Source organism: Calonectris borealis, chromosome 32 (assembly GCF_964195595.1).
Source record: "Calonectris borealis chromosome 32, bCalBor7.hap1.2, whole genome shotgun sequence".
Lineage (NCBI taxonomy): Eukaryota > Metazoa > Chordata > Aves > Procellariiformes > Procellariidae > Calonectris > Calonectris borealis.
Genome location: NC_134343.1, coordinates 1181191 through 1196859, shown reverse-complemented (window position 1 = coordinate 1196859; position 15669 = coordinate 1181191). Strand labels below are relative to the sequence as shown.

Below are 15669 nucleotides of genomic sequence, written 5' to 3'. Positions count from 1 at the left end.
CCGGCCCCCGCGACGGCGACGTCACCGCCGGCGGCCAATGGCGGTACCGCCCGCGCGGGGTTTCCCGGCCCGCCCCGCGGCGGTGACCTCAGCGGCCGCAGCCAATGGCGGTGCCGCCCGCGCGGGGATTTCCAGCTACGGCGGCCGCGCGGCCTCGGGCTCCGGCGGCGGGTGGGGGCGGGCGGGGGGCACCGGCGGCGGCCCCGGCGGGACATGGCCCTGCCGCTCGGTGAGCGCGGGGCCCGGCCCTGCCCGGCACCGGGGGGGATCGGGGCCTGCCCCGGGGGAGGGGGGGGTAACCGGGGCCTGCCCCGGAGAGGAGGGGAGGGGACCGAGGCCTGCCCCGGGGGAGGAGGGGGGGTAACCGGGGCCTGTCCCGGGGAGGACGGGAGGGACCGGGGCCTGCCCCGGGGGAGGAGGGGGCCGGGTCCCGCCTAGGGGGGGGACAACCGGGAGCTGCTGCGGGGAGAGGGATCGGGGCCTGCCCGGGGGAGGGGGCTAAGGGGCCTGCGTCTGCGGCAGGAGAGTCGCAATCCCTTCTGGGGGGGAGGACCCGGGGACCCCCGATCCCTGCCCGGGAGAGCGGTAACCGGGGGCGGGGGTGGGGGGTGTGGTCCTGGGGACCCCCGGTTCCTGCTCTGGGGGGTTGGAGGGGGGCAGGTGCTTGTTCGCGGGGTGGGGACGGGGGAGGTATCTTGGGGATCCCCTGACACCTCCTGTGGGGGGGTGACCTGTGTCCTCGGGGGGGTGTCATGGTCCTGGGGACCCCCTGATCCCTGTTGGAGGAACAGATCCCTGCTTTGGGTGGATCCTGGTCCTGGGGATCCCCTGATCTCTGTCGGGAGGTGGCATGATCCTGGGGATCCCCCGATCCCTCTTCTGGGAGAGCTTTAATCCCTTTTTTGGGGGGGGGGCAGCGACCCTGTGCACCCCGTCCCCCCCCAGTCCCGCTCCGTGGGGTGACAGTCGCGTGTCCCCACAGGAGCTGCCTTGCAGGATCCCGGCCTGGCCATGGCGCACACCGCACCCGTCACCGGTAAGACACCCCCCTGCCCCGGATCCTGCTATCCCCTCCCGGTCACGCACCCCGGGGTGGGGGGGGCTGGGACCCTGGGACCAGGGGTGATCCCAGCTTGGCCCCTGCAGGCTGGGGGTCGCCCTCAAGGCCCCGCCGTGGCTCAGGGAGGTGCTGGAAGGAGACTCGGGGGGGTTTTGTCTTTGCAGATGATTTAGGTGAGTGGACCCCAGGGTACACGGGCAGCCGGTAAGTTTTGCCACACGTTTTCGGGGCGCCTTGGCCAGAGCAGGATCCTGGAGCCTCAGGTGATGAAGCCGGTGATGGGGTCCCTGCCCCTGCATGCCTGGACAGGCCAAATCCATCCTCGCCGGGGCCGTGAGCAGGATTTGGGGTGCAGAGCTGTGTGCTGTGAAGCAGTGAAGCCCCCATGGGGATGCAGTGGGGTCCCGGGGAGGGGATGGGGTGTCTTGTCCCCCCCGATGGCTGCTCCGTCCTCTGCCCTGAGCACGAAGGAGGCATTTGTGGGCAGAAACGAGGCAGGATCTGGCCGGTCCTGTCCCCTCCCCTGGCTCAGGGCAAACCGGGGGTCGTGGCAAGCCCAGAGGGGTCTCATTGGGGATTCGGGGTGCTCCCAGTCCCGGGGCTGCCCTGACGCCATCCTCATCCCACAGAGATCATTGAAGAGGTCATGAAGGAGGACGGTTTCCAGCCGGATCCGGCCCCCGTCCTTCCCAAAGCACTGCCCAAAGGCTCGGCCAAGCTGGTGGCCCGTGGCTCCAGCCCTGTGGTGGCCACCCGGCCGCTGCACCCAGCCGAGCCCTGCCCGCTGGCGGCCGGACTGGCACCCTACGGCGCCGCGGTGCTGCCGGCCGACACGCGGTCCCCGCAGCTCGCCCAGAGCCTCAGCACCCTCTCGCTGTCGCCCAAGCTGGTGCCACGGGGCACGACGGGCGCCGGCGGGCGGCACCGCTGGTCTCCGGCCACCGGGCACGGCAAGGACCAGCTGGAGGAGCTGCTGGAGCCGCCCAAGCTGGTGATCACGGAGCAGCCCAAGCAGCGGGGCATGCGCTTCCGCTACGAGTGCGAGGGCCGCTCGGCCGGCAGCATCCTGGGCGAGAGCAGCACCGACGCCAGCAAGACGCTGCCGGCCATCGAGGTGAGGGTGCCGTGCGGCCGGTGCCCGGCTCGGAGGCAGCCCAGGGCGGTGGGGGTGGCAGAAGGGTGCTGGGGGGCTGCCGGAGCCTCGTGGGTGGTAGAGCCAGAGCCCCGTGGGCGCCAGGGGAATGCGGGAGCCCCACGGGTGTTGGGGTGCTCAGTGCCTGTCCTTGAGCGTAGGGGCCTCCCGTGTCGGGGAGGTGCTGATGGCTTGGGTCTCCCCGGGGTGGCGGGTGCCAGCTGGGTGCTGGAAGGTGCCCAACCCCCCATGGGGTGGTGCCGGGGGGGGTGGTTGGACTCCAGTGGGTGCTGGGGTGCTTTCCCCTCCCATGTCTCTGTGTCGTACCCGGGGTCGCGCTGACGGTTCGCGTCTCCCCAGCTGCTGAACTGCCACACGATCCCCGAGGTGAAGGTGACGGCCTGCTTGGTGTGGAAGGACTGGCCCTACCGCGTCCACCCCCACGGCCTGGTGGGCAAGGACTGCAGCAACGGGCTCTGCGAGGTTGTCCTCAAGCCCCAGACCAACCCCAAGCACAGGTACGCAACGCCAGGATGTGGCCCGCTGCCGGCAGGGAGCTGCGCCGGGCCGGGGCAGAGGCCTTGCACCGGGACGCTGGCATCGGCTGATGCCGAAGCCAGCGCCGGCAGGAGGAGGGCTGTTTTTCGGGGGGTTCCCTGGGCAGCGGGAGGCTGGGAGGGGCAGGACACCTGGGTCCCCTGGGGTTTTGGATGGGAGGAGCCGCCTCCCCAACGCGTCTCTGCCCCCTGGCAGCTTTAGCAACCTGGGCATCCAGTGCGTGAAGAAGAAGGAGATTGAGGCGGCGATAGAAAAGAAGCTGCAGTTGGGCATCGACCCTTTCAAAGGTGGGGGGGCTCAAGCAGAGCTGTTCCTGGGGGCCGAGACCCTATTGCTGCGGGGGATCCGGATCCCGTGGGGATGTCCCCAGCCCTGCCCCGTGGGGCTGCTGACCGTCCCCTCTGCTCTCCCCCAGCCGGTTCCCTCAAGAACCACCAGGAGGTGGACATGAACGTGGTGAGGATCTGCTTCCAGGCCTCCTACAAGGACGGCTCCGGGCAGACGCGGCACCTCAGCCCTGTGCTTTCGGAGCCCATCTTCGACAAGAGTATGTGGTGGGGAGGGGGCTTCACGTCCCCGCTGGGGCCACCAGACCCCCAGAACCCTCCCTGCTCCGGCATCTGGCTCGGGGATGGGATGGGTGGTGAGGCTGCACCAGCGGGTTCCTCGCCAGGGCCCGGCTCAGGCTGCGGGGGTTTGGCCAGGGTTGGTCCCACGCGGCCGTGGGGGTTTGTCCCCCACGCCCAGGGTGGGATGGTCACCTGCGTCCCATGGGGCTGGTACCCTGCGTGAGGGCTGGGAAGAGATGACGCCGACGGGAACGTCCCCGGTGCTCGAGCCTGGTCCTGGTGCCCCCTCCCAGTCCGATGCCCAGTCCCGGTGCAAAGCCTGGGCAGTTTGGGAGCCACCTTGCCGGCTCACAGCTTGAGCCGCGATGCTGCCCGCAGAGTCCACCAACACCTCGGAGCTGCGGATCTGCCGGATGAACAAGGAGAGCGGTCCCTGCACGGGCGGCGAGGAGCTCTACCTGCTCTGCGACAAGGTCCAGAAAGGTACCAGGGGCGAGCTGGGAGCCCGGCAACCCCGAGGGCATCTTTGGGGGACCAAATTATCCCTGGGGAAGCCAGGACGGGGGTGAAGGAGGGTGATGAATGCTGGAGCTGCTGGAAAGTTTTGGGGATGGATCCCAGTGGGGTTGGGATCTGGGAGGTGCCACCTCCCCAGGCTCCTAAACACCCCTGGGTGCTGGAGGGGGGACCAAGGGGGTCCTGCAGCCTCCCAGGCCCTCTGCTGTAGGGGAAGAGCCCCTGGGCTGGAGGGGGAGGACCCCAAGTCACGATGGAGAGATCCTGGGTGCTTGTGGGAGGTGTAGAGGGCAGGAAAGGGGGACCTAGGTGCAGGAGAGGGGACCTCAGGGTGCTGGAGGGCGGACCCCAAGTGATTTTGAGAGCTAGAGGGGGGGCCCCGCTGCCCCTCTGACCCCTCCCCAACCCCTGCAGAGGACATCGCGGTGGTTTTCCGGAAGGAGACGTGGGAGGCGCGGGCGGACTTCTCGCAGGCCGACGTGCACCGCCAGGTCGCCATCGTCTTCAAGACGCCGCCCTACCAGCACCTGGAGCTGGCTGAGCCCGTGGAGGTGGAGGTCTTCCTGCAGCGGCTCACCGACAGCGTCTGCAGCGAGTCCTTCCGCTTCACCTACCTGCCCAAGGACCACGGTACCTGCCCGGCCCTGGGAGGGGGACGACAGGCCCCCAGGATCGGGACAGGACCCCGGGGTTGGGATGCGGCCAATGGGATGGGGACAGGCCACCTGGGATGGGGTCAAGGCTTGAGGGTTGGGGACATGGAGTGGGGACAGGACCCTGGGGTTGGGATGTGGCCCATGGGATGGGGACAGGCCAGCTGGGATGGGGTCAAGATTTGAAGGATGGGGACATGGAGTGGGGACAGGACCCCGGGGTTGGGATGTGGCCCATGGGATGGGGACAGGCCAGCTGGGATGGGGACAAGATTTGAAGGATGGGGACATGGAGTGGGGACCGGACCTCAGGGTTGGGATGTGGCCCACAGGATGGGGACAGGCCACCTGGAATAGGGACAAGACTTGAAGGATGGGGACACGGAGTGGGGACAGGACCCTGGGGTTGGGATGTGGCCCACGGGATGGGGACAGCCCACCTGGGATGGGGACAAGGCTTGAAGGACGGGGACACGGAGTGGGGACAGGACCCTGGGCTTGGGATGTGGCCCACGGGATGGGGACAGCCCACCTGGGATGGGGACAAGACTTGAGGGATGGGGACACGGAGAGGGGACAGGACCCTGGGCTTGAAGGATGTGGCCAATGGGATGGGGACAGCCCACCTGGGATGGGGACAAGGCTTGAGGGATGGGGACACGGAGTGGGGACAGGACCCTGGGGTTGGGATGTGGCCCACAGGATGGGGACAGCCCCCCTGGGATGGGGACAAGGCTTGAAGGATGGGGACACGGAGAGGGGACAGGACCCTGGGGTTGGGATGTGGCCAATGGGATGGGGACAGCCCACCTGGGATGGGGACAAGGCTTGAGGGATGGGGACATGGAGTGGGGACAGGACCCCGGGGTTGGGATGTGGCCCACAGGATGGGGACAGCCCACCTGGGATGGGGACAAGGCTTGAGGGATGGGGACACGGAGAGGGGACAGGACCCTGGGGTTGGGATGTGGCCCACAGGATGGGGACAGCCCACCTGGGATGGGGACAAGGCTTGAAGGATGGGGACACGGAGAGGGGACAGGACCCTGCGGTTGGGATGTGGCCAATGGGATGGGGACAGGCCACCTGGGATGGGGACAAGGCTTGAGGGATGGGGACATGGAGTGGGGACAGGACCTCAGGGTTGGGATGTGGCCTATGGGAGGGGACAGGCCACCTGGGATGGGGACATGCCACTCAAGAGTGGGATGAGAGGGACTGGGGACACCCCACGATGATGTTGATCATAGCCCACGGGATTGGGCACAGGCCCTCAGTATGGGGACAAAGTTTTGAAGGATGGGGACACGGAGTGGGGACAGGACCCCCAGGTTGGGATGTGGCCCATGGGAGGGGACAGCCCCCCTGGGATGGGGACAAGGCTTGAAGGATGGGGACACGGAGAGGGGACAGGACCCTGGGGTTGGGATGTGGCCCACAGGATGGGGACAGCCCACCTGGGATGGGGACAAGGCTTGAGGGATGGGGACATGGAGTGGGGACAGGACCTCAGGGTTGGGATGTGGCCCATGGGAGGGGACAGCCCACCTGGGATGGGGACAGCCCACCTGGGATGGGGACAAGACTTGAAGGATGGGGACATGGAGTGGGGACAGGACCTCAGGGTTGGGATGTGGCCTATGGGAGGGGACAGGCCACCTGAGATGGGGACATGCCACTCAAGAGTGGGATGAGAAGGACTGGGGACACCCCACGATGATGTTGATCATAGCCCACGGGATTGGGCACAGGCCCTCAGTATGGGGACAAAGTTTTGAAGGATGGGGACACGGAGAGGGGACAGGACCCCCGGGTTGGGATGTGGCCCACAGGATGGGGCAGCCCACCTGGGATGGGGACAAGGCTTGAGGGATGGGGACACGGAGTGGGGACAGGACCCCGGGGTTGGGATGTGGCCAATGGGATGGGGACAGGCCACCTGGGATGGGGACAAGGCTTGAGGGTTGGGGACATGGAGTGGGGACAGGACCCTGGGGTTGGGATGTGACCCACGGGATGGGGACAGGCCACCTGGGATGGGGTCAAGATTTGAAGGATGGGGACATGGAGTGGGGACAGGACCCCGGGGTTGGGATGTGGCCCATGGGATGGGGACAGGCCAGCTGGGATGGGGACAAGATTTGAAGGATGGGGACATGGAGTGGGGACCGGACCTCAGGGTTGGGATGTGGCCCACAGGATGGGGACAGGCCACCTGGAATAGGGACAAGACTTGAAGGATGGGGACACGGAGTGGGGACAGGACTCTGGGGTTGGGATGTGGCCCACGGGATGGGGACAGCCCACCTGGGATGGGGACAAGGCTTGAAGGACGGGGACACGGAGTGGGGACAGGACCCTGGGCTTGGGATGTGGCCCACGGGATGGGGACAGCCCACCTGGGATGGGGACAAGACTTGAGGGATGGGGACACGGAGAGGGGACAGGACCCTGGGCTTGAAGGATGTGGCCAATGGGATGGGGACAGCCCACCTGGGATGGGGACAAGGCTTGAGGGATGGGGACACGGAGTGGGGACAGGACCCTGGGGTTGGGATGTGGCCCACAGGATGGGGACAGCCCCCCTGGGATGGGGACAAGGCTTGAAGGATGGGGACACGGAGAGGGGACAGGACCCTGGGGTTGGGATGTGGCCAATGGGATGGGGACAGCCCACCTGGGATGGGGACAAGGCTTGAGGGATGGGGACATGGAGTGGGGACAGGACCTCAGGGTTGGGATGTGGCCCACAGGATGGGGACAGGCCACCTGGAATAGGGACAAGACTTGAAGGATGGGGACATGGAGTGGGGACAGGACCTCAGGGTTGGGATGTGGCCTATGGGAGGGGACAGGCCACCTGGGATGGGGACATGCCACTCAAGAGTGGGATGAGAGGGACTGGGGACACCCCACGATGATGTTGATCATAGCCCACGGGATTGGGCACAGGCCCTCAGTATGGGGACAAAGTTTTGAAGGATGGGGACACGGAGTGGGGACAGGACCCCCAGGTTGGGATGTGGCCCATGGGAGGGGACAGCCCCCCTGGGATGGGGACAAGGCTTGAAGGATGGGGACACGGAGAGGGGACAGGACCCTGGGGTTGGGATGTGGCCCACAGGATGGGGACAGCCCCCCTGGGATGGGGACAAGGCTTGAGGGATGGGGACATGGAGTGGGGACAGGACCTCAGGGTTGGGATGTGGCCCATGGGAGGGGACAGCCCACCTGGGATGGGGACAGCCCACCTGGGATGGGGACAAGACTTGAAGGATGGGGACATGGAGTGGGGACAGGACCTCAGGGTTGGGATGTGGCCTATGGGAGGGGACAGCCCCCCTGGGATGGGGACATGCCACTCAAGAGTGGGATGAGAAGGACTGGGGACACCCCACGATGATGTTGATCATAGCCCACGGGATTGGGCACAGGCCCTCAGTATGGGGACAAAGTTTTGAAGGATGGGGACACGGAGAGGGGACAGGACCCCCGGGTTGGGATGTGGCCCACAGGATGGGGCAGCCCACCTGGGATGGGGACAAGGCTTGAGGGATGGGGACACGGAGTGGGGACAGGACCCCGGGGTTGGGATGTGGCCAATGGGATGGGGACAGGCCACCTGGGATGGGGACAAGGCTTGAGGGTTGGGGACATGGAGTGGGGACAGGACCCTGGGGTTGGGATGTGACCCACGGGATGGGGACAGGCCACCTGGGATGGGGTCAAGATTTGAAGGATGGGGACATGGAGTGGGGACAGGACCCCGGGGTTGGGATGTGGCCCATGGGATGGGGACAGGCCAGCTGGGATGGGGACAAGATTTGAAGGATGGGGACATGGAGTGGGGACCGGACCTCAGGGTTGGGATGTGGCCCACAGGATGGGGACAGGCCACCTGGAATAGGGACAAGACTTGAAGGATGGGGACACGGAGTGGGGACAGGACTCTGGGGTTGGGATGTGGCCCACGGGATGGGGACAGCCCACCTGGGATGGGGACAAGGCTTGAAGGACGGGGACACGGAGTGGGGACAGGACCCTGGGCTTGGGATGTGGCCCACGGGATGGGGACAGCCCACCTGGGATGGGGACAAGACTTGAGGGATGGGGACACGGAGAGGGGACAGGACCCTGGGCTTGAAGGATGTGGCCAATGGGATGGGGACAGCCCACCTGGGATGGGGACAAGGCTTGAGGGATGGGGACACGGAGTGGGGACAGGACCCTGGGGTTGGGATGTGGCCCACAGGATGGGGACAGCCCCCCTGGGATGGGGACAAGGCTTGAAGGATGGGGACACGGAGAGGGGACAGGACCCTGGGGTTGGGATGTGGCCAATGGGATGGGGACAGCCCACCTGGGATGGGGACAAGGCTTGAGGGATGGGGACATGGAGTGGGGACAGGACCTCAGGGTTGGGATGTGGCCCACAGGATGGGGACAGGCCACCTGGAATAGGGACAAGACTTGAAGGATGGGGACATGGAGTGGGGACAGGACCTCAGGGTTGGGATGTGGCCTATGGGAGGGGACAGGCCACCTGGGATGGGGACATGCCACTCAAGAGTGGGATGAGAGGGACTGGGGACACCCCACGATGATGTTGATCATAGCCCACGGGATTGGGCACAGGCCCTCAGTATGGGGACAAAGTTTTGAAGGATGGGGACACGGAGTGGGGACAGGACCCCCAGGTTGGGATGTGGCCCATGGGAGGGGACAGCCCCCCTGGGATGGGGACAAGGCTTGAAGGATGGGGACACGGAGAGGGGACAGGACCCTGGGGTTGGGATGTGGCCCACAGGATGGGGACAGCCCACCTGGGATGGGGACAAGGCTTGAGGGATGGGGACATGGAGTGGGGACAGGACCTCAGGGTTGGGATGTGGCCCATGGGAGGGGACAGCCCACCTGGGATGGGGACAGCCCACCTGGGATGGGGACAAGACTTGAAGGATGGGGACATGGAGTGGGGACAGGACCTCAGGGTTGGGATGTGGCCTATGGGAGGGGACAGGCCACCTGAGATGGGGACATGCCACTCAAGAGTGGGATGAGAAGGACTGGGGACACCCCACGATGATGTTGATCATAGCCCACGGGATTGGGCACAGGCCCTCAGTATGGGGACAAAGTTTTGAAGGATGGGGACACGGAGAGGGGACAGGACCCCCGGGTTGGGATGTGGCCCACAGGATGGGGCAGCCCACCTGGGATGGGGACAAGGCTTGAGGGATGGGGACACGGAGTGGGGACAGGACCCCGGGGTTGGGATGTGGCCAATGGGATGGGGACAGCCCACCTGGGATGGGGACAAGGCTTGAGGGTTGGGGACATGGAGTGGGGACAGGACCCTGGGGTTGGGATGTGACCCACGGGATGGGGACAGGCCACCTGGGATGGGGTCAAGATTTGAAGGATGGGGACATGGAGTGGGGACAGGACCCCGGGGTTGGGATGTGGCCCATGGGATGGGGACAGGCCAGCTGGGATGGGGACAAGATTTGAAGGATGGGGACATGGAGTGGGGACCGGACCTCAGGGTTGGGATGTGGCCCACAGGATGGGGACAGGCCACCTGGAATAGGGACAAGACTTGAAGGATGGGGACACGGAGTGGGGACAGGACTCTGGGGTTGGGATGTGGCCCACGGGATGGGGACAGCCCACCTGGGATGGGGACAAGGCTTGAAGGACGGGGACACGGAGTGGGGACAGGACCCTGGGCTTGGGATGTGGCCCACGGGATGGGGACAGCCCACCTGGGATGGGGACAAGACTTGAGGGATGGGGACACGGAGAGGGGACAGGACCCTGGGCTTGAAGGATGTGGCCAATGGGATGGGGACAGCCCACCTGGGATGGGGACAAGGCTTGAGGGATGGGGACACGGAGTGGGGACAGGACCCTGGGGTTGGGATGTGGCCCACAGGATGGGGACAGCCCCCCTGGGATGGGGACAAGGCTTGAAGGATGGGGACACGGAGAGGGGACAGGACCCTGGGGTTGGGATGTGGCCAATGGGATGGGGACAGCCCACCTGGGATGGGGACAAGGCTTGAGGGATGGGGACATGGAGTGGGGACAGGACCTCAGGGTTGGGATGTGGCCCACAGGATGGGGACAGGCCACCTGGAATAGGGACAAGACTTGAAGGATGGGGACATGGAGTGGGGACAGGACCTCAGGGTTGGGATGTGGCCTATGGGAGGGGACAGGCCACCTGGGATGGGGACATGCCACTCAAGAGTGGGATGAGAGGGACTGGGGACACCCCACGATGATGTTGATCATAGCCCACGGGATTGGGCACAGGCCCTCAGTATGGGGACAAAGTTTTGAAGGATGGGGACACGGAGTGGGGACAGGACCCCCAGGTTGGGATGTGGCCCATGGGAGGGGACAGCCCCCCTGGGATGGGGACAAGGCTTGAAGGATGGGGACACGGAGAGGGGACAGGACCCTGGGGTTGGGATGTGGCCCACAGGATGGGGACAGCCCACCTGGGATGGGGACAAGGCTTGAGGGATGGGGACATGGAGTGGGGACAGGACCTCAGGGTTGGGATGTGGCCTATGGGAGGGGACAGGCCACCTGAGATGGGGACATGCCACTCAAGAGTGGGATGAGAAGGACTGGGGACACCCCACGATGATGTTGATCATAGCCCACGGGATTGGGCACAGGCCCTCAGTATGGGGACAAAGTTTTGAAGGATGGGGACACGGAGAGGGGACAGGACCCCCGGGTTGGGATGTGGCCCACAGGATGGGGCAGCCCACCTGGGATGGGGACAAGGCTTGAGGGATGGGGACACGGAGAGGGGACAGGACCCTGGGGTTGGGATGTGGCCAATGGGATGGGGACAGGCCAGCTGGGATGGGGACAAGGCTTGAGGGATGGGGACATGGAGTGGGGACAGGACCCTGGCGTTGGGATGTGGCCAATGGGATGGGGACAGCCCACCTGGGATGGGGACAAGGCTTGAAGGATGGGGACACGGAGAGGGGACAGGACCCTGGGGTTGGGATGTGGCCCATGGGAGGGGACAGCCCCCCTGGGATGGGGACAAGACTTGAGGGATGGGGACACGGAGTGGGGACAGGACCCCAGGGTTGGGATGTGGCCCATGGGAGGGGACAGCCCCCCTGGGATGGGGACAAGACTTGAGGGATGGGGACACGGAGTGGGGACAGGACCTCAGGGTTGGGATGTGGCCCACAGGATGGGGACAGCCCCCCTGGGATGGGGACAAGACTTGAGGGATGGGGACACGGAGTGGGGACAGGACCCTGGCGTTGGGATGTGGCCAATGGGATGGGGACAGCCCACCTGGGATGGGGACAAGGCTTGAGGGATGGGGACACGGAGTGGGGACAGGACCCTGGCGTTGGGATGTGGCCAATGGGATGGGGACAGCCCACCTGGGATGGGGACAAGGCTTGAGGGATGGGGACACGGAGAGGGGACAGGACCCTGGGGTTGGGATGTGGCCCACAGGATGGGGACAGCCCACCTGGGATGGGGGCAAGGCTTGAAGGATGGGGACACGGAGTGGGGACAGGACCCCAGGGTTGGGATGTGGCCCGTGGGAGGGGACAGCCCACCTGGGATGGGGACAAGGCTTGAGGGATGGGGACACGGAGTGGGGACAGGACCCCGGGGTTGGGATGTGGCCAATGGGATGGGGACAGCCCCCCTGGGATGGGGACAAGGCTTGAGGGATGGGGACACGAAGTGGGGACAGGACCCTGGGGTTGGGATGTGGCCCACAGGATGGGGACAGCCCACCTGGGATGGGGACAAGGCCTGCGGGATGGGGACGTGGGCTGGGAACGGGCCGCCCGGGGCAGGGACGAGGCCTGCGGGATGGGGACGGCTCTCTCCAGGCTGGGGACAGGCTCCCCGCGTGGGGACGGGGTGACGCCCGGTGGCGGGGGGACGCCCTGGCGCTCACAGCCCCCCACGGCCCCTCCCCGCAGACGCCTACGGGGTGAACGTGAAGCGGAAGCGGGGGATGCCCGACGTCCTGGAGGAGCTCTCGGGCTCAGGTGGGTGCCAGCGGGACCCCCCGTGGAGGGGAGAAGGCTTCACGGGGGGGCACCCCGGCATCGGGGACCCCCCTTCCCAGGCTGGAGTGGGGGGGTCACCCCACGCCTGCTCCCCTCACCCCGCACCCCTTCCCTGGCCCCACAGATCCATACGGGATCGAAGCCAAGAGGAGGAAGAAGCCGCCGGGATACATGGATCACTGCGCACCGCTGCCGGTGGCAGGTGGGTCCCTGGGGAGGGGACGCGGTGGGGGACAGAGGTTGGGGCCCTGTTGGCACCGGAGCCAGGGCGGTGGCACGTGTCCCCCCCACCCCAGGAGCCACCATAGGGTCGGCCCCCCCCCAGACTGGGGGTCAGAAGAGTCCCCCCAAGGGTGGGAGATGTCTCCAGCTCACCCCTGGGGTTGGGAGTGTCCCCTGGGACCTCCCCCCACCCCTCTTGTGTGGGTCCTCCCAGACTTGGGAGAGGGCCCTGGGGACCCCCACGGCTCCGGGGTCACCCCCAGGGTTGGGAGAGGCCCCTGGGGACCCCCACGGCCCCGGGGTCACCCCCAGGGTTGGGAGAGGCCCCTGGGGACCCCCACGGCTCCGGGGTCACCCCCAGGGTTGGGAGAGGCCCCTGGGGACCCCCAGGGCTCCGGGGTCACCCCCAGGGTTGGGAGAGGCCCCTGGGGACCCCCACGGCTCCGGGGTCACCCCCAGGGTTGGGAGAGGCCCCTGGGGACCCCCACGGCTCCGGGGTCACCTCCAGGGTTGGGAGAGGCCCCTGGGGACCCCCACGGCTCCGGGGTCACCCCCAGGGTTGGGAGAGGCCCCTGGGGACCCCCACGGCCCCGGGGTCACCCCCAGGGTTGGGAGAGGCCCCTGGGGACCCCCACGGCTCCGGGGTCACCCCCAGGGTTGGGAGAGGCCCCTGGGGACCCCCACGGCTCCGGGGTCACCCCCAGGGTTGGGAGAGGCCCTGGGGACCCCCACGGCTCCGGGGTCACCCCCAGGGTTGGGAGAGGCCCCTGGGGACCCCCACGGCTCCAAGGTCACCCCCAGGGTTGAGAGAGGCCCCTGGGGACCCCCACGGCTCCGGGGTCACCCCCGGGGTTGGGAGAGGCCCCTGGGGACCCCCACGGCCCCGGGGTCACCCCCAGGGTTGGGAGAGGCCCCCAAGACTCTGACGGCTCCGGGGTGATCCCTGGGGTTAGGAGGGGTCCCCAAGAGCCCCCCACCCCATGTTAGATGTGTCCCTCCAAGACCTGGGAGAGGCCTCTGGGGACCCCCATGGCCCCAGGGTCACCCCCAAACTTGGGAGAGGTCCCCAAGCCCCCCCCAGGCCTGGGTCCTGCTCAGGGCCCCCCAAGCCCCCCCATGTCTTCAAAGTTACCCCTGAGATGGGGAGAGGTCCCCAAGACCCCCACAGCCCTGGGGGGACCCCCACAGCCCTGAGCCGCCCCCAGCCCCCCCTTGCAGCCCTGGTGTCACCCCAGGAGGGTGTTGGGGGTCGGGAAGGCCCCGCAGAGCCCCCCCAAAACCCTCTCTTCCCCCCCCCCCCACAGAAGACGCCTTCGCCCTCTTCGCCGGGGAGCAGGAATCCTTCGACGCCCTGGCCCAGCTCTACGTCCCCTTCGCCCCCCCGGGCCTCCGCGAGGGGCTGCCCCCCCCGTACCCCCCCACGGACTTCCCGGCCTGCCTGGGCCCCGAGCTGCTGGCCGAGCCCTACGGCTCCCCCCCCCGCGCCCCCCCCTTCCCCCCCGCCGACCCCCACCCCACCGCCAGCCTGGTGGGCACCCACATGTTCCCCGGGCACTACAAGGAGGCCGACCTGCGCCTCGGGGACGTCTGAACCCCCCCAGCAAGGACTTGGGGCACCCCAATACCCCCCCCCCCAAAACCCCGAGCTGGGGGGGCCCCCCCGCACCCCCCCACCCTGCCCCGGGCCGGCTGGCCCCGCCGGGGCGGCGCGGAGCCCCCCGGGAAGGACCCCCCCCCCCCGTTCAAGCCGCTTTGCACTATATTTATAGGGGGGACCCTGCGGTGGCCCCGGGGGGGGGACGCGAGCCACCGCCCCGGTCCCGCAGGCCCCGCGTCCCGGTGCGCCGGGGGCGGGGGGAATAAAGCCATGGACTCCATCGCCGGCCTCGTCCTGCCCCGGGGGGGAAAGGGGAGACTGGGGGGACTGGGAGAACTGGTTCCCAGTGGAAGTCCCCGCTGGGAAGCCCCGGCCACACCCCGGCGCTGGGGCTGATCCGGCAGCGGGACAGCACCGGCACGGGGGGGCGCCGAGGGGGCCGGGCTGGCCCAGTATAGCCCTGGGACTGGGACCAGCCTGGCCCAGTATAGCCCTGGGACTGGGACCGGCACCGGGACCAGCCTGGCCCAGTATAGCCCTGGGACTGGGACCAGCACCGGGACCAGCCTGACCCAGCGTAGCCCTGGGACTGGGACCAGCACCGGGACCAGCCTGGCCCAGTATAGCCCTGGGACCGGGACCAGCACCGGGACCAGCCTGGCCCAGTATAGCCCTGGGACCGGGACCGGCACCGGGACCAGCCTGGCCCAGTATAGCCCTGGGACCGGGACCGGCACCGGGACCAGCCTGGCCCAGTATAGCCCTGGGACCGGGACCGGCACCGGGACCAGCCTGGCCCAGTATAGCCCTGGGACCGGGACCGGCACCGGGACCAGCCTGGCCCAGTATAGCCCTGGGACTGGGACCGGCACCGGGACCAGCCTGGCCCAGTATAGCCCTGGCACCGGGACCAGCCTGGCCGAGTATAGCCCTGGGACTGGGACCGGCACCGGGACCAGCCTGGCCCAGTATAGCCCTGGGACTGGGACCGGCACCAGGACCAGCCTGGCCCAGCATAGCCCTGGGACTGGGACCAGCACCGGGACCAGCCTGGCCCAGCATAGCCCTGGGACTGGGACCAGCACCGGGACCAGCCTGGCCCAGTATAGCCCTGGGACCGGGACCAGCACCGGGACCAGTCTGGCCCAGTATAGCCCTGGGACCGGGACCAGCACCGGGACCAGCCTGGCCCAGTATAGCCCTGGGACCGGGACCGGCACCGGGACCAGCCTGGCCCAGTATAGCCCTGGGACTGGGACCGGCGCCGGGACCAGCCTGGCCCAGTAT

The 15669-nt window shown here is 67.7% G+C and overlaps 1 protein-coding gene across 1 annotated transcript; it reads left to right on the top strand.

The window, feature by feature from the left end:
* The first annotated feature begins 108 nt into the window (after positions 1 to 108).
* RELB (RELB proto-oncogene, NF-kB subunit) lies at positions 109 to 14569 on the top strand. The gene is made up of 12 exons (XM_075134477.1): positions 109 to 229; positions 983 to 1036; positions 1225 to 1409; positions 1690 to 2174; positions 2553 to 2710; positions 2946 to 3037; positions 3166 to 3297; positions 3698 to 3802; positions 4250 to 4465; positions 12474 to 12542; positions 12688 to 12765; positions 14090 to 14569. The coding sequence occupies exons 3-12, from the start codon at positions 1358 to 1360 to the stop codon at positions 14374 to 14376; spliced, it is 1674 nt and encodes a 557-aa protein (XP_074990578.1). The 5' UTR covers positions 109 to 229; positions 983 to 1036; positions 1225 to 1357; the 3' UTR covers positions 14377 to 14569.
* Positions 14570 to 15669: the final 1100 nt, after the last annotated feature.